Here is an 18,573-nt window from a genome sequence, read left to right as displayed (position 1 = left end):
TATGCGGCCTTCATATCATCAGTGGAGAACCGCCAGCAAGGTGTCCCATACAGCTGCTGCTGCACCTTGCTGGGAGCGATAAGCATCGCCTGCCACACGGTAATGTTATCTCTGGTATCCACTCATCATATGGAGTCGAACTGGTTGCGGTTGGGAGTTACTAATAATGGTATCTGTAATCTGGTTCTCCAACCTAATGAGCGGACAACATGACGTCATCGCCATGCATGTCCGCATTGCCTGCAACGCTCCAGAGGAACCATCTAGCAGTGCGTCATTACGGATTATAAGTTCAGATACTGTCACAAGTGCATGCAAAACTCACAGTTACCGACCTGGTTTCGCCCTTGTTGGGGCTTCATCAGGGCAACGCAGTGAGGCTTCCATACTTGTGACAGTATGAGGGAAGCAATTGCATAGAATTTCTGCAGGACATATCTCTCGAGATTGTGAATGGGGACCTGAATGTAGTTTGTATAATTACTCTCATGAGACATATCTCATTGTCACCGAGATTGTGAATGGGGTGAAAGGAGTAGGTGGGAAGGCATGTTATGAGGAGGTCGGAGTCGATGAAATTTGTAATGGCACAATATTAAGGTGAATAGAGGAGCAGAAAGAGAGTTAAAAATTCCACCATTTAATGAGGTAATGAAGAAACATGTGATAATGTAAGAATGTCCTCTTGCTTTGAAGAAAAGGGGAGGGAGGGCAGAGAGTTTGGGTGAGGGGGACAGAAAGGACAGAGTTGGGAGACAGGAGGTTGAGGTTTTGGAGATGGGCAGAGGGGAGGTTTTGGACATGGGGTGGGAGTGGGGGCAGAGACGACAGAGGGTTGGGACACAGGAGGTTGAAGTTTTGGATGGGGAGATTGAGGACTTGGGGTGGTAGGGGGAGCAGAGGGGACAGAGTTGTGAAACAGGAGGTTGAAGACTTGGATTGTGGAGGGGAATGAAGCCTGGGGGGAAGGGGTGCAGGGAAGGGCAGAGAGTTGAGGTGAGGGGGCAGAGGACTAATAATATTAATATATGAATAACAATAATATAATAATAACATAATAACAAATAATAATAACAATAATAGTCCAAAAAATAACAATACGCTTCCCACCTATCTGCCTTAAAAGACTTGCTGATCAACCCTCATGCAATGGGGGGGAACTTTGAATGACACACAAAGCAATTAGTGAAGCTGTTCATTTTTTACTGGTTGCAGTGAAAACTCATATATATATATATATATATATATATATATATATATATATATATATATATATATATATATATATATATATATGTATATATATATATACAGACTTGGCATTTAATATGGAATATTTTTTTTTTCTTGACTTGGGTTTACTTTCTTAACTCAGTATATCAATCTAGTGAGTTTCTTTTACACTTTGGTGATTTATTTGTTAAAAGAACCATGTCACTGATTGTCTGTCGCAGCAAGAAGTCAACAACAGGATTATATCACAGGTGGCGTGGCAAAATGTACGGACAGGTGCATTTGATGATTGGCTTCACAGTCAGGTATACAAGGGTTGTTGCGTTCTGTATTAGTGGAAAACAACTGCTGCACGTCTCCAAAGGTTATCGCCGCTTCCTCTGGAGATGGTCCGTCAACTCGACAATGCTGTTTGTCATGGAGTGGTGGCTTTACGAAATTACGGCATGAAACAGCATGCTATTGCTCGGCAGTATGGCATCACTCAAGGTCAGGTGTCAAAGATCCTGAAACGAAATGCTCAGAGGGGTGTCCCTACTCCAATACCGAGGCCAGGACGTTCCCGCAGAACCACAAGGAGGGATGATCGCCAGCTGCACCGGTTAGTCCGCAATGGCCGTACCAAGTCAGCTAATCGGCTTGGGGCTGAGTGGCAGCAACTGGCAAATGTGCCTGTATCCAGAAGGCTATTCAACCAACGACTGGTTCAAGCAGGCTATCGTGCCAGGCGTCCCCTGAGAAAGCCACGCCTGATCAGACAACACCGCCAGCGCCAATTGCAGTGGGCCAGAGAGCACCGTCAAATGGCAGCCAGGACACTGGAATCACGTGATCTTCAGTGACGAGTCTAGATTTCTGGCCTATCGTCAAGATGGCCGCGTCCGAGTGCGCAGACAAGTGCATGAAGCCTACAACAAAGATTGTATAGTGCCAAGAGTCCAAGCTGGAGGTGGTGGGGTGACCGCTTGGGCTGCTTTTCATGCAGGCGGCAAAACTGACCTGGTTGTTCTGAATGGAAACCTGAGCCAGTTCAAGTACAGGGCCATTCTGGAAGAAACATTGCTTCCATTTGCTCGTGCAGCCTTTCGAGGAAACTTTGTCTTCCAAGATGACAATGCATGGCCTCATCGTGCTCGCATGATTCAACACTTTCTTGCTGACCGTGGTGTAGAGCATATGGAGTGGCCTGCCATGTCCTCGCATATGAATCTGATAGAGAACTTGTGGGCAGAATTAACGCGTCAAATCGACCACTTGGACCAGCAGCCGACCTCTGTGCGTGAATTGCAGCAGGCCTTTGTCACTGCATGGCAAGCGATTCCTGTCCAAACCGTGGCAAATCTCGTGAACAGCATGCCTCAACGTGTACGTGCTCTCCTGAATGCTCGTGGGGGTTACACGAAGTACTGAACTGTAATTTTACTGTCTGTAATCCCAGTCGTAATTTAACTTTTGTTTTTGTTGAAAAAAAATTGGCTAATGTGCAAAATAAAGAGATACTTCTGGAAAACGTACAGAAGTTTAACACAGTACTGTCCATGAATTGAGTTCGATATCAGTTTTCATCACTTTCAAGGATCAATTTATTTGTTTAGAAATGTCAAATGTGGTTTTTCTTTCTTTTAAAGGTCACATTAACAAAATCTAGAATAATTTCAACATAATTCCAATGAACTTTTGGTTCTAAGACATCTTGAAAAGTAAGTTCACCGCCAGAAAAAAATATTCCATATTAAATGCCAAGTCTGTATGTATATTATATATATACTAGCGGGGTCACCCGTGGGAATCCCACGGGCATGGATGTGTGTGACATTTCGACATATTGAGTTCGATGCTGCACCTGCACATTCAGTTATATAAAATGGTTTAAAAAACTTTCTTCTGATATTTGTGATTTATTTCAAACAAACTGTATTTCCCATCTACACGGGCATGTATTCCTATTAACGTTATGTAAAGTACATAAATTGTGTGGATTACATCATTTGTGGATGTGATCAATTGCCAGTAACCATCTTATATAACTGAATGTGCAGGCGCAGCATGTAACTCAATATGTCGAAATGTCACACACATCCATGCCCGTGGGATTCCCGCATGGATGTGTATGGCGAATTTTAAATATATGTCGACTGTTATTTTAGGCGGTGTATTTTCGTTTATCATCATGGCGCGATTTAAAAAAATATATCTCTGCATTTTCCTCTCCAATACCTCCTCACACTTTACACACACACCGGCCCATGTTTACATATACACACACACACACATATACACCCACACACATATACACATACACACACACGTACATCGACACACATGCACACACACACACACACACACACATACAGACACATATACACATATGCACATATGCAAATATGTATACACATATGTATACACATATATACACATATATACATCTCCATACATCTCCATACATCTCCACACACACACACACACACACACACACACACACACACACACACACACACACACACACACACACACACACACACACACACACACACGTACAGACACATATACACACAAACACACACACACAGACATGTATATACACATACAACAACAACATGCATTTTAAGGCCATTTTCCCTGCTAGAGCGGGGGTTAGCCTACATACACATACACACACATATATACACACACACACATATTCACGCGCACACACACACACACACACACGTACACACGTACACATGTCCCACATGTATATATCCCACATCCCACATGTATATACATGTTTAAAGTGTACGTGCCCTTCCCCCCTCCCCCGCCCGGCAACGCTGGGTACTTCTGCTGGTAACGAATAAAATAAAAACGAAGAAATAGGTGGAATTGGCTGAAATTCGCTCGGTGAATTCACGCGGTGTATTCGGTTCGGCTCGGTTCACTCGGTTTAAAGAAAAAGCGATAATGTCGACATGTTGCTGTCTGTGTCATGTTGGGCGGTGTATGATACTCGTTGGCTGTTGGGCGGTGTATGATACTTGTTGGCTGTTGGGCGGTGTTGTGCGGTGATATGGTGTATTTTAAAAAATATATCTCTGCATTTTCCCGCGTTGGTGACACCGAGTCGTTCTTCATCGATCGTCTCATTCATTTTGGAAATGGAAGTTTCCACGCAACGCATGAATTGTCACGATCCTCAAGAGGAATTTGTCTCGTAATCATCAAATGATAAATGGCAAGTAAATTATATTGTGGAAAATTAAAGATTTCAAATAAACCTATTTAAAGTGTATGCGCACATAACTAATAAAAAAAACGAAGAAATATCTCTCGGTAATTTCCTGAAACATATTTTACTTCCGGCTAATATGTTGAATGAAATAAAAACGAAGAAATATATGTCGGCATCATTGTTGACGTTTTTGTGACGACTATCATCAAACGAAATAGTAATATATCATAACGGAAAAGCAAAAGCGAATTTTTAATATATATCGACACATTGCCGGCGGTGTCATGTTGGGCGGTGTATGATACACCATGACGCGATTTTAAAAAATATATCTCTGCATTTTCCCGCGTGTGTGGATTGTTCTCAATTATTGCTGACACCGAGTCTAAAAGTAAAACCATCGATAAAAATGAAATCATATGGTGAGTTAGATTGGAGATAAAGGCGTGAGAGAGACTCAATGGCCTTGAAGTTACAGGCCTTTGAGAATTCATTTCGTTCTATAAACGGCAACTTTCATCGGATTTTCTTCCCGTTTTTTTTCAACCGAGTCTAAAACTATGTTAGCGACTGTGAAAAATGAAATGATTTATCGAATTTGATTTGAAATAAAACTGGGGGAGAGCAAGACACCACGGGCCTACAAAACAGGACTCAAAGCTATGCGAGTTAATAAAATGGTGGATATTTGTTTATAGCCACTCCCAGAATGGGTGGAGCTATGGGTGGAGCTACTCTGCAAACCGAGTAAGCCACACCCCGGACAGACACCCAACAGATAGACAGACAGACAGACAGACAGAATCATCTACGGCTATTATAATATAGATATATATTTTCTGAATGTCCTTAAAAGGAGAAATTGTAACCATTCATGTTGTACCAAGATAAATATACCCATACTGTACTAAAGGCGTAATGTTAAATGGCAGATTGCTTTTTATTTATTTGCTTGAGCCGTCTACCCTTCCCTCTTCCTTGTGTTGCATATGCTTAGTTCAGCATTTGATGAAAATGCCAAAGACGACGATGTTCGAGTCTTGCTGAGGTTTTCTCAGCGAATCAAGAACAACGGCAAAGCTGACTTCCTGCCCATGTTACCGCGTGATGAGTGGAAAGAGCACATTTGTCATCAGTAAGTCAAACAGTCAAACATACAAATCACCAGAGTTGTCGTTTTTGGGGGGATTCTTTTACCACAAACTCCACTAAGTTCTGTGACTCTTTTCCTCTACATGAACTATCTTGTAGGTATGCTGTCATGGACTTTTTCTGTACAATTACTCGTGCATGTGAACAAAAATGTATGTTATTTACCTCCGACACCGAAGGTGGACCGAGGTTGTATATATTCACATTTGGGAGAAGGGGGGAATGAAGACACTTGGGATTTTCAGGAGGAGGGGATTCCTGGAAAATGCAGGCAACCTGGTGTGACTAGGGAGGGATCTATGTGACCTCTCATCTCTATGAGAGAGCATTGGGAACAAGACATGATGGGAGGCAATATAAAATATTGAGGTCATCAACCTGTTTGTGACATTGAAGCCTAAAGCAGAAGCCCCGTGCTTCTGCTTATTTGGCAAAAATGCCAATGAAGTTGCAAGCCTTGGATTTCACAGCATCCAGGAGAGACAGGTGTGAAGCAGAGCACCTACCGATAATGGAGAGTTGTACTCCATTGAGCTACAACCAAATGTCTTGTAAGTTGTACGAAGTTCAGATTTACCAAGGAAAGACTTTGCATGGTGGAGATTATATGTCTCCAGCTAGCTTTGGATGCCAGATTTGATATATTGTCTGTCAACGAGATATAGCTCATGGTGAGCAAAGTCGTTTGAGGGACCACCCCTCTTATAGTGATTGGTTGTGGAAATAGACATGTTCGTTCATTTGGAGAACATTCCAACAGCAGCGTGAGAATGTGAAGTTTGCCTGGAATGAAATGGATCCACCAAGTGTTCGACCAGTAACTAATGGTTTCCACGTCAGCAGAGAGGGATGCCACTGCTGCCGGCCTGTCGGAGGTATGTGTAATTGTACCGTAGAATCTGGAGTCACATGTGAAATAGCATAAATGCTTTCCGGAGCATTTTTATTTTTTGTATACATAGTCCAGGGTCGTGGAAGAGCTAGAACACCAAACGGATTTGGATGCAGCATAAAAAGGGATGCTTTCCAGAGCACATGGATGCAGGTTTTGGTGAAGCATAGGAGGGAATGCAAGGGGTGGACAAGATGGACACAGAAGCAAATTTTTGGGAAGAATGGGGGTGGTTTAACAGTTGTAGAAAATATCATGGTTTTGGATGGGGGATGGTTTGAGATTATGATGATCAGCTGTCTTGAAGACCTGGAGGGAAAAATGGGAGACAGGACATCAATATATCCAGGTATCGTTAATTAAGCAGGGTCATTAATATATACAAAGAACAGGACTGGATTCAAGATGCCAGGAGGAACTCTTTTGGGTAAAATGTCAAAATGTCCAGGAGACAGTCATGAAGGACATGAGGGATAAAGTCCTGGGGATAAAGACGGGACAATGGGTTGGGTTGGATGCATGAGCTTTGGAGGAAGACACTGAATTAACACATTCAGCATTCTCAAACAGATTATGGGTGCTGGGGGTGGGAGGATTGAGGGGTACACACACCAAAGACAGACTTTACAAGGCACTCACAGGACTTTGAAGAAGGAAACATGGCTGTCTATTCAGCCATAAGGCTTGTCTAGCAATGTTTTCTGGCTCGCCTAAGGATGGACACATATTTGTTGTGAGCCTTGAGGAATGAGATGAAGTAATCCTTGGTTGGGTGTGTGAGAGAGAGAAAGAGAGATAGAGACTGAGACTGAGACTCAACTCTATTTGATTTAATTTCCACACAACTCTGGCAGAATCTTGTTTCTCACAGTCTGAGAGTCCTTTAGGTGCTTTTTTGCAATCTCCAAGCGGGCATTCAAGTGTCTTTCTGAGGAGAGGCTTCCGTCTGGCCACTCTGCCATAAAGCCCAGATCGGTGGAGTGTTGCAGTGATGGTTGTCCTTCTGGAAGTTTCTCCCATCTCCACAAAGGATCTCTGGAGCTCAGCCAGAGTGACCATCAGGTTCTCGGTCACCTCTATTACCAAGGCCCTTCTCCCCCGATTGCTCAGTTTGGCAGGGCGGCCAGCTCTAGGAAAAGTCTTGGTTGTTCCAAACTTCTTCCATTTAAGAATTATGGAGGCCACTGTGCTCTTGGGAACCTTCAATGCAGCAGAGATTTTTTTGTAGGCTTCCCCAGATATGTGCCTCGACACAATCCTGTCTCTGAGCTCTGCAGGCAGTTCCTTCAACCTCATGGCTTGGTTTTTGCTTTGATATGCATTGTCAGCTGTGAGACCTTATATAGACAGGTGTGTGCCTTTCCAAATCATGTCCGATCAATTGTATTTACCACAGGTGGACTCCAATCAAGGTGTACAAAACATCTCAAAGATGATCAAGAGAAATGGGAGGCACCTGAGCTAAATTTCAAGTGTCATAGCAAAGGGTATGAATACTTATGTCAATGTGATATTTCAGTTTTTTCTATTTAATAAATTTGCAAAACTTTCTAAGATCCTGTTTTCTCTTTGTCATTATGGGGTATTGAGTGTAGATTGATGAGGAAAAAATGAATTTAAACGATTTCGGCATAAGGCTGCAACATAACAAAATGTGAAAAAAGTGAAGGGGTCTGAATACTTTCTGAATGCACTGTACAATTCCGATGAAACTTGACCACAACCTTCATCACCCATGATGTACCAAAGTTTGTTGACGGCATTAAAAAACAATGTGCCCCTTTAGGAGTCTACAGTGGGTTGCCCCCCAAAATAGGTATTTGCTTTCTTCTCAGAGACTACACATGCAATTTCGATGAACTTCACCACAACCTTCATCACCTATGATGTACCAATGTTTGTTCAAGCATTAGAAAAATTGGGGTCTGGGGAGGTATACGGGGTTGGGGGGGGGGGGGGGATTTGGGGGGATTGAATTGAGATTTTTGTCACTGATCTATACATAATACCCCATAATGTCAAAGTGGAACTTAAAAAAAAGAAATTTCTACAAAGTAATTAAAAATGAAAGCTGAAATGTGTTGAGTTAATATTTATTCAGACCCTTTGCTCTGACACTCCAAATTGAGCTCATGCGCATCCAATTTCTTTGATCATCCTTGATACGTCTTTACAGCTTGAATGGAGTCTGTCTGTGGCCAAGTCAACTGATTGGACATGATTTAGAAAGAAACACACCTTTCTACATAAGGTCCCACAGTTGACAGTGCGTGGCAGAGCAGAAACTCTACCATGAAGTCCAAGGAACTGTGTATAGAGATATGAGATAGAATTGTGAGGAGGCATAGATCTGTGGAAGGGTATAAACAATTTCTAGAGTGTTGAAAGTTCCCAAGAGCACGGTGAGCTCCGTCATTAGGAAATGGGAAAAATATGGAAGTACCCAGACTCTTCCAAGCGCTGGCCGCCCAAACAAACTGAGCAACCGGGCAAGAAGGATCTTGGTCAGGGAGGTGACCAAGAACCAAATGCCCACTCTGACAGAACTACAGATTTCCTTGCCTGAGATGGGAGAACCTGCTGGCAGGCCAACTGTCTCTGCAGCACTTCACAAATCGAGGCTTCATGGGAGAGTGACCAGACGGAAGCCACTCCTGAGAAAAGGCACATGACAGCACACCTGGAGTTTGCGAAAAAAGGCATGTGCAAGACTCAGAGCATGAGGCAAAATACATGAGCATGAGGAAACGTCACTCGGTAGAGCACATACCTCTGCCAGGCTGAACAGTTTACGTTTTGTATCCCACCGATAGGCGAAGGTCTGCATCCAGACCTGAGTCAAAATATAATCGGCTTGTTCTTGTCACCTACCCAACTCATCCACAATGTTTTGCCGAATCCATCCATAACTTTTTAAAACTATTGTGCTATATATAATTTTTGGCCCTATCTCTCAATGTTGATCTGAAGAATCAATAAAAAAATAATTAAAACAATTCTCAGATCCGGATCCGGATCTGGATCTCCACCACATCAAATTATTTTGGCCTTGTTACACAACCAACCTGTCCATCAAGTTTCGTCGGAATCTGGCCATAACCTTTTAAGATATCGTGTTATCTATCTTTTTGGCAGTATCCCTCAATAGTGACAAACACTTCATATTATTGGGAAAGTATTGGCAGAAGCCACCCAAACAAGATTAAGATGTATTTGTCCTATAAATATATGTACGGTATAGTTCTGATTATTTGTTTCGTTATATTTGCACAGTATGGTTCCCAAACTTTTTTGCATGATGCTGTGGGAGCTGTGCTCGCACGATAAAATCGGACAAAATGGACGACGCCAGGAATTAGGTTTCTCTGAGCTATTTATTCCCAGCTCACTCAAACGAACTCCAAAGCACTGAATCAGCCCATCGAACGGGCGGCAATATATATCAGAAACTCAACACACAAAAGCCACGCCTCTCAGGCGGGGCGTGGTATGCAAATAGATAAGCCACGCCTCTCAACGGGGCGTGGTATGCAAGGCAAGCGTTCGCCCGGTAAAGGCAAGTCTCAACACGCCCGGGCGAGTCCGGACACGTGACCGCTCGCCGGTTGCGTCATCGGCCGGTGCAGGGTAATTGTGTCATGCTACCGGTAACCGCTACACGCGCCCCCCCCCCCCCCCCAGAATTAACATGCACCGGGAGAGTCAGTTTGAGGGGGGTCTTGATGACCCGGCCGAAATGACCCCTGACGATTCGTGTGGGGGTGGTAGGTGGCGGGGCGGTGGATGGTCGGGCGGGGGGCCTGGTTGATGGGGGACGGCCCCGACGTGGAGGAAGGGCCAACCGTGGAGGTTGGTCGAGGTCCAAATGGGCCGGCTTGAGGCGGTCCACGGAGATGCGGTCCGCCTTGCCGCCGATGTCGATGGTGAACGACTTGTCGTCCCTCTTCAGGACCCGGAAAGGCCCATCGTACGGCGGCCGGAGCGGTCCCTGGTGTGCGTCGTACCGGATAAAAACGTACTCCGCAATGCGAAGTGCTGGGGGGACGTGGGGTTGGGGGCAGCCGTGGTGGGACGTGGGCACGGGGGCAAATCTCCTGGCGGCCTCCTGGAGGACCGAGCGTTGGCGAGCCACGGACCAGGGGCCGGTGGCGTCAGGGATGAATTCGCCCGGCACCCGCAGTGGCTGGCCGTAGACCAGCTCGGTGGTGGAAGCCTGGAGGTCCTCTTTAGGGGCCATTCGGAGGCCCAATAGGACCCACGGGAGCCTGTCGGCCCAACCGTCGTCCTGGAGGCTGGCCCTGAGAGCGGCCTTCATCGAGTGGTGGAACCGCTCACACAAGCCGTTGGCTTGGGGGTGGTAGGCCGTGGTGCGGTGAAGCCTGACCCCCAAGGCCTGGGCGACCACGCCCCAAAGCTCGGAGGTGAATTGCGGGCCTCTATCGGAGGAGATGTCCGAGGGGGCGCCAAAACGGGCAATCCAGGTGCCAATGAAGGCCTGCGCCATGTCGGCGGATGTTGTTGATGCCAGCGGGACGGCCTCCGGCCACCTCGTGGTCCTGTCCACCATTGTGAGGAGGTGGGTGAAGCCCCGCGAGGAGGGAAGGGGTCCCACCAGGTCCACATTGACATGGGCGAAGCGCCGCGCGGGCACGTCGAATGGTGCCACCGGGGCCTGGGTGTGCCGGTGGACCTTCGCGCGCTGGCAGGCGACACAGGCATTGGCCCAGTCGCGGACGTCTTTACGGAGCCCGTGCCAGACGAATTTCGCTGCCACGAGCTTCTGTGATGCTTTCCGGCCCGGGTGGGAAAGGCCGTGGAGGGCGTCAAAAATGTGCCGCCGCCATCCGGTGGGCATGATGGGGCGAGGTTGGCCCAGGGAGACGTCGCACAGGAGAACTGTGCCTGTGTCCTCGAAGGGGACGTCGGCCAACCGCAGGCCTGTGTCCGCTGTCCGGAGGGCTTGCACCGTGGGGTCGGCGGTCTGGTCGGCCACCATGCGGGCGAAGTCCACACCCAGGTGGATGGCGTTCGCGCCGGACCGGGAGAGGCAATCGGCTACAGCGTTGTCCTTGCCCGCGACGTGCCGGATGTCCGTCGTAAATTCGGACACGGCGGAGCGGTGGCGCTGCTGGCCAGCCGACCATGGCTCCGTAACCTTGGCCATGGTGAAGACCAGGGGTTTGTGGTCCACAAACGCCGTGAACGGGCGGCCCTCCAAAAGATGGCGGAAGTGGCGAACAGCCAGGTGAAGGCCGAGGAGCTCGTGGTCGAAAGCGCTATACTTGCGCTCGTTAGGGCGAAGCTGCCGGCTGAAGAAGGCCAGCGATTGCCAAGCTCCGTTCACCCACTGTTCATGCACGGCGCCCACCGCGTAGTCGGAAGCGTCCGTGGTGAGAACGATGGGTGCGTCGAGCGCCGGGTGCGCCAGCATGGTCGCGTTGGCGAGGGCCAGCTTAGCGCCCGTGAACGCCGCGTCCATCTCTGTGGTCCAGGCAACGACGTGCTTGGCCGGCTTGCCCCGGAGGGCTTCGTACAGGGGGCGCATGAGTTGGGCGGCGCGAGGCATGAACCGGTGGTAGAAATTTACCATCCCCAAAAATTCCTGTAGGGCCTTGATGGAGCGAGGGCGCGGGAAACTTGTGACTGCCTCCACCTTGGTAGGCAGCGGGACGGCCCCGCGCTTCGTGATGCGGTGCCCCAGGAAGTCGACGGCCGTTATGCCAAACTGGCATTTCGCCGGGTTGATGATGAGGCCGTGCTGGCCGAGGCGCTCAAAAAGCGTGCGCAGGTGGATGAGGTGCTCCGCCCGGGAAGTGCTGGCGATGAGAATGTCATCCAGGTAGACGAACAGAAAGGTGAGATCGCGCAGCACACTGTCCATCAGCCGCTGGAAGGCCTGGGCCACGTTCTTAAGGCCGAACGGCATTCGGAGGAACTCGAAGAGGCCAAAAGGTGTAATTACAGCCGTCTTCGGAACGTCGGCCGGCCGGACAGGTACCTGGTGGTAGCCCCGAATGAGGTCGACCTTGGAGAAGATCACCCGCCCCGCCAAACGGGCGGAAAAGTCCTGTATATGTGGTATCGGGTACCGGTCGGGGGTGGTGGCGTCGTTGAGGCGGCGGTAATCGCCGCATGGTCGCCATCCGCCACCCGGTTTGGGCACGATGTGCAGGGGCGAGGCCCACGCGCTATTCGAGCGCCGCACAATTCCCAATCGCTCCAGCACGTCGAATTCCGCCTTCGCTCCAGCGAGTTTGGCCGGGTCGAGGCGGCGAGCCCTGGCGTAGACCGGTGGACCTGTGGTCGGGATGTGGTGTTCGACGCCGTGCTTGACGGCGACGGCCGAAAATGTCGGCTGCGTGAGGGCGGGAAACTCGGCGAGTAGGCGGGTGAAATCGTCCACGGCCGGGAGCGCGCAGGCTAGCTTGGTCGGAGCGGAGCCGCTCAATGAGCAAGCGAGCGAGCTGAAGGTCTCTGCGTTGATGAGCCGACGCCGTTTGACATCGACCAAAAGCCCATGCGTGCAAAGAAAATCTGCACCCTGCAAGGCCATGGGCACGTTCGCCGTGATGAAGTCCCACCTGAAGCGCTGGCCCCCAAAGCAGAATGCGACGCTGCGCGAACCGAAGGTGCGGATGGAGGAACCGTTTGCGGCGACCAAAGCGGGGCCGCAAAGCGCGGCCTGTTTGTCCTCCACCGAGGCGGGTATCACGCTCAGCTGAGCGCCGGTGTCACACAAAAAACGCCGCCCGGACTCCGTGTCCGTGATAAACAGAAGGCTGCCTGAATGGCCGACGCTCATGGCACGCAGCGAGCGCCGACCTGGTCGTTTCCCGACCCGCCGAAAGTGCACGGTGGGCGGCACGTTCTGGCCTTCTGCCCGAACCTGGCGTGGTAATAGCACATGGTCCGCTCTGGTGGAGGCTCCGGCGGTCGCGTCGGGTTCGGTCGACGGGGCGTCACGGCGGCCGCTGCTGCCAGTGGCGCTGACTCGGCCGGTCGAGGCGCCGGTCATGGCGTGGACGTTGCCTCGGTCGGCCCAGGGTCCCAGGCGGCCGCTCCGACGTGTCGCCTGGCCGAGCAAAATTTATCGGCCTCCTTGGCCAGGGCGCGAGGGTCCGTGATGGGCGAATTAGCCAAAGCTAACCGTACCTGCCTGGGTAGCCACTGGAGGAACAGCTCGCGGAAGAGGAAGTCCGGGCTGTGGTCACCGAGAAGAGCAAGCATGTGGTCCATGCTTTCGGACGGACTGGCCTTGCCCAGCTCCGGGAGGTGTAGTAGTTGTCGTGCGCGTTCAGTCTCCGTGAGTCCAAACGCACCGAGGAGTAGGTCTTTGAGCGCGCCGTATTTGTTGGCGTCCGGCGGGTGCTGTAGGAAGCTCAGGAGAATGCCAACTTGAATCCTGTGAAAACCCAAACAACGTTCGTCCAATGGATCAAGATGACACAGAAGACAGTGACGATGATGACTAATGGTATGTGACAGTCATAACTTAAAGGCTCTTAGTGGTTTCTGACATTCAGTGTGTTATGGACGAGTTTGATTTCATTGCCTATTTCTGTAAGGACAACCAGCTGACATGATATTTCCCTTCATATGGTCATACGGTGATGCAGGGATTTGTTCCTAGGTTGCATGGTGTCATGACGTCACTACCAATAACCATGTATTATTCACAGACCTTTCAGAAAATACTGTATTGTATAGGCAGATCAAATTTTCAAAAATTTTTTTTCACAAAGTGTGTATTTGTTGAAAAAAGTTGATAAAAATGCATGTATTATTCATTGTCGTCATCATTGACGTCATAATGACGTCATAGAAGTTTTCTGATGTGTTCATTATGTAAACCAACCATGTTTCTATCTATTTGTAATACATTTATAGGGTCTAATTTGAATTATAAAAAAGTTTCCTGTACATTGAAAATTTGGGGGGGGTGCCATTTTGAAAATATGCTAATTAACCACTTTCCCGGAGTCAAATTTTGGTAAACTTTTTTTCAGGGGTCTAGTACAACCTAATGATACACCTAAAACAAAAAAACCTTTATTATAAATTTTTTTGGGGTCAAACCTTACATTGACCCGACTAATATAGCATGATATTTCAAAAAGTTGTGAAACAGATTATGACAAAACTAGGTTGATGAGTTGGTTAGATTTCAAGAACAAGCCAATTAGATATTGGTTCAGGTCCGATTATATATATATATAAATGGCCTCTAAAAGGAAAAAAAAAAAAAAAAAATATATATATATATATATATATATATTTATATATTCAGGGCCGATTTGGGACTATTCATTGTCTATAAGATACATATTGCCCCATTTTGTCAATTTGATTCTTCATTCTTCCTTGTAATTAGTTTGGATATAACATCATATCAGTAAGTTATAGGATGAAATGTAATGTAGATCAAAATGGATTCCTTTGGAAGCAAAACTTGAGGGTATATGTAAAAAATGTCTTTTTCTTTTTTTCCCCTTTTATGTTACGACTGTAGGCACATACAATTTCTGTTTATATTTTTGAATGACAAACGTCTTAGCATCAACAGACTTTGTACACAAGATTGTGAATATGAATTCTCAAAAAAATCACAAGAGACATTTGTCTTCCCTAAATGTTGCTTTACAGATATGATCTGTCAGTGAAATTGCATTGTTACAGCCAGGGGTTTTGGGTCTATGACAAGGGGGGAATCCTCGGTTCCCCTCGAATGTACTGGGCCTGAGGCAACCGAGCACAAATAACTGCGAGTCACGGCAGGTTGTTAATCATCCAAGTGGTCCAGTGACATCCATCTAATTTCTGTTTAACTGGAGATCACCTAGTCTCCTAGCCGGGGGACAGGTCCTCGGTTATTCTCTTTGCTTATCTTGATGAGAACTTAATTAAGGTGGCCGAGCTACTGCTAGTGCATACCGGACTTCGAGACGAGCAATTTACTTGGGGAATTATAACCTCCCAGACTAAACTATGTGCGAACAGTGCTGGACCAATGGGGAAGAGACGAACACGGACAGATTGGAAATGAAGTTCAACTAGAAGGGATTTATTATGTACATGAACCAATGGTGTAAAATGTAAAATGTGGGATAATGCGGGTGGGGAACACAAGAACTTTAATGCTCAACAAGGCAAGCAAAAGGATTCAAAAAGGTGGAATACCACCGTTTAGAGGCCATTTTCCCCCGCAAAGCGCGGGTTGGCCTTTTTCGGGGACCGTGGTTGTTGTTGTTTTTTTGGTCCCCTTTTTGAAGCAATGTTTTACAGCCGGATGCCCTTCCTGCCGCCAACCCTGTTTGTCGCCTTTTTACGACACACAGGGAATTACCAGTGAACTGGTACTCAATTAGCCGACCTCGGAAGGATGACAAGCTGAGTCAACCCCCCTGGTCGTTAATTCAGCGATCGACCAGGATTCGAACCCAGGATCCTTGGTATCCTAAGCTGGCACCCTAGCCGCTAGCCCGACACCAGGCTCAAAAAGGTGGAATGCTAATCAATAATTGTAATCCACGGAATGGAGATCAGAATAGAAAGAGGAGAGGAATAACGAGGATTATCGGCCTCTTACCTTACCAGGTGGGGACCGCCTGACCGGCACAACCCCAAACCCATGATTGTAGAGGTCGAGGTGGGGTGGGGGTGTGTGTGGTGCATTGGTGCATATCAGTGGGATGCCCTCAAAAGGACAGTTAGTGGCACTGGGCCTCATTGAGCTCCTGAGTTCAGTAGAATGATTTTATATACAAAAAGCCAAGAAAGGAACACATGAAAGGAATAGTGTACTGTGTGAGAAGTCTAAGAGAGTGTGTACGTGTGGCTTGGCTTCTGCCATATGTGCGCGTTGCACTGCACTCCCTCCATCCATCCCAATGCTCCAGCTCCCAGCTTCGACCCGCCAACTTGAGTGCCACCACTCGCCCCAATTGTTCTCTCTCTGAAGCACCATGAAGCCCCACGAAGCAAGCACAGGATGAAAACCGAAGTCAAAAACCAATACACAGGCACCGAGCCAGAACCAACACACATTGAGCCATTGCCCACGGCACCTTTATAATCACTTGGCGAGGGCAGAGCTTAAAAGCGGATCAAAAACGTCCCTTTGTGTAACTATGTCTGCCAATCGGGGCATCCCCGCTCTCCCGAGGGCTAGTCCCACCCACGCGAGACCTCCTTCATGACTTGTGCTCAGTCTCTCTCCAAACCGTGGCATGCAATGGGTTCTCCTTAATTAGTATGGCCTTGTTCTTGGGACTCGATAAAGGCATGAGGGCGAATTCTGCGAGCACTTAATTACTTGTAAGGGGCAAACAGAGTGATTAGGTATCAACGAGACGCTAATGGCCAAATAGTGCCTGCTTGTTCTTGTGTTTCACGAGGTTTGGAGGAGGAGAGTTTGTCTATTACTGCCGCTGCTCCTTTCCCCTCACGCTTGCAAGTTGGCGGCGGTGTCTGTGATGCGATTGGATGAATGTGGGTAAGCTGGGTGGTTGAGATGAAGTTGTGGTTATTGGGTAGTGGGGTTCTTGGGTCGGGGAGCAGTGAACAGCATGTATCTTAATGTAAACGACAATGAAAAAAAAAACCAAGCGCAAATAAAAACGTGTATTAATTATTGATAAATGTTGTGTACTTATAGGGTCGTGTAAAAGGAGATTATGCTGGGATATAGAAAGTGGCAGTTTTGTCTTGGCGTGCGATTCACACCAGATTTTGGCACAATATGCTAATTAGCACCCTGGTTACAAAGCTCGCTACGAAGCACGTTTGGAATTTATAATTACCCTCGGAAATAGCGACGACAAGGGGAAAACCTCTCCAACCATCACCAAACCATGAGGTCACAACTAAACCCACTGCACAAGTGGAAGCGACTACTCTGGTCTTATACTATGGAAATAACTAAACCGAGGACCTGTGTGTTGGGTGCCATTGCTTTCGGGGCCAGTTCTGAGAACCGCAACAGCATTTTACACATACCATCTTATGCTCAAGCATGCAAAGTAATCACATATATGTGTATATATATATATAATTATACAATCACGTGAAAAAGTAAGTACACCCCATGTAAAGTTCAAAATATTGACTTTTATAACATATTTCAACATACAGCTATTTGATCTTCATTTCAACAATATTGATAGACAAAGGTGACATAATATAACAAATATCATGAAACATTTCCATTTTGTAGTCCATTGTATAATTTAAATAAACATAAATGCAAATTTCGCATGTGGAAGAAGTAAGTACACCCCGACATTTATCACTACTTCAAATACCTAAAATTAGAATCAGGTGCACTAGCTCAGGTGCAAATGATTAGAACATCGTTAGAGAGGATCTTGGAGGAACGGGTCTTATTTAAACCTCAGACATTTAGTTTGGTTTGCTCTTTGTTGTTGAAGTGTGCGGCGTCACCATGCCTAGATCAAAAGAGCTCTCTGAGGCCTTCAGAAAGAAGGTTATAGATGCCTACGAGTCTGGGAAGGGATTAAAAAAGATCTACAAACAATTTGAAATCAATCATTCGACTGTCCGGAAGATCATATACAAGTGGAGAAGATTCCAAACAACTGCCAACTTGTTCAGGCTAGGCCACCCCAGCAAGTTCAGCCCGAGAGCAGACCGCAAGATGCTGAAAGAAGTCTCTAAGAACCCCAGAATGTCATCACGGGACCTACAGGTAACTCTTGCCACTGTTGGTGTCAAAGTGCACGAGTCTACCATTAGAAAGAGGCTGCACAAATTTGATTTACATGGGAGGTGTGCCAGGAGGAAACCTTTGCTGTCCAGAAAGAACATCAGGGCAAGACTAAAGTTTGCCAAGGAACACCTTGGCAAAGACCAGCACTTCTGGAACAATGTGCTCTGGACAGATGAGTCAAAGGTAGAGATATTTGGCCACAGTACCAGAAGACATGTTTGGCGAAAACCAAAGACAGCATTTGACCACAAGAACCTGATACCAACTGTAAAGCATGGTGGTGGAAATATTATGGTTTGGGGTAGCTTTGCTGCATCAGGGCCTGGGCAGCTCACCATCATAGAATCCACTATGAATTCTTCA

The 18,573-nt window shown here is 47.2% G+C and overlaps 1 protein-coding gene across 1 annotated transcript in view; it reads left to right on the top strand.

Annotated features, from left to right (window-relative positions):
- Window positions 1–18,573, top strand: part of LOC137420752 (lysyl oxidase homolog 1) — a 45,132-nt gene that overhangs the window by 10,379 nt on the left and 16,180 nt on the right. The window contains exon 3 of the mRNA XM_068106092.2: window positions 5,439–5,576. Within this exon, the coding sequence (XP_067962193.2) occupies window positions 5,439–5,576 (138 nt within the window). The remainder of the gene's footprint in view (window positions 1–5,438; window positions 5,577–18,573) is intronic.

The sequence above is a fragment of the Myxine glutinosa genome, chromosome 2 (genome assembly GCF_964187855.1).
Source record: "Myxine glutinosa chromosome 2, kmMyxGlut1.1, whole genome shotgun sequence".
Taxonomy (NCBI): Eukaryota; Metazoa; Chordata; class Myxini; order Myxiniformes; family Myxinidae; genus Myxine; species Myxine glutinosa.
Note: the sequence above shows the minus strand (reverse complement) of the source record. Positions and strands in the feature narration are given on the sequence as shown.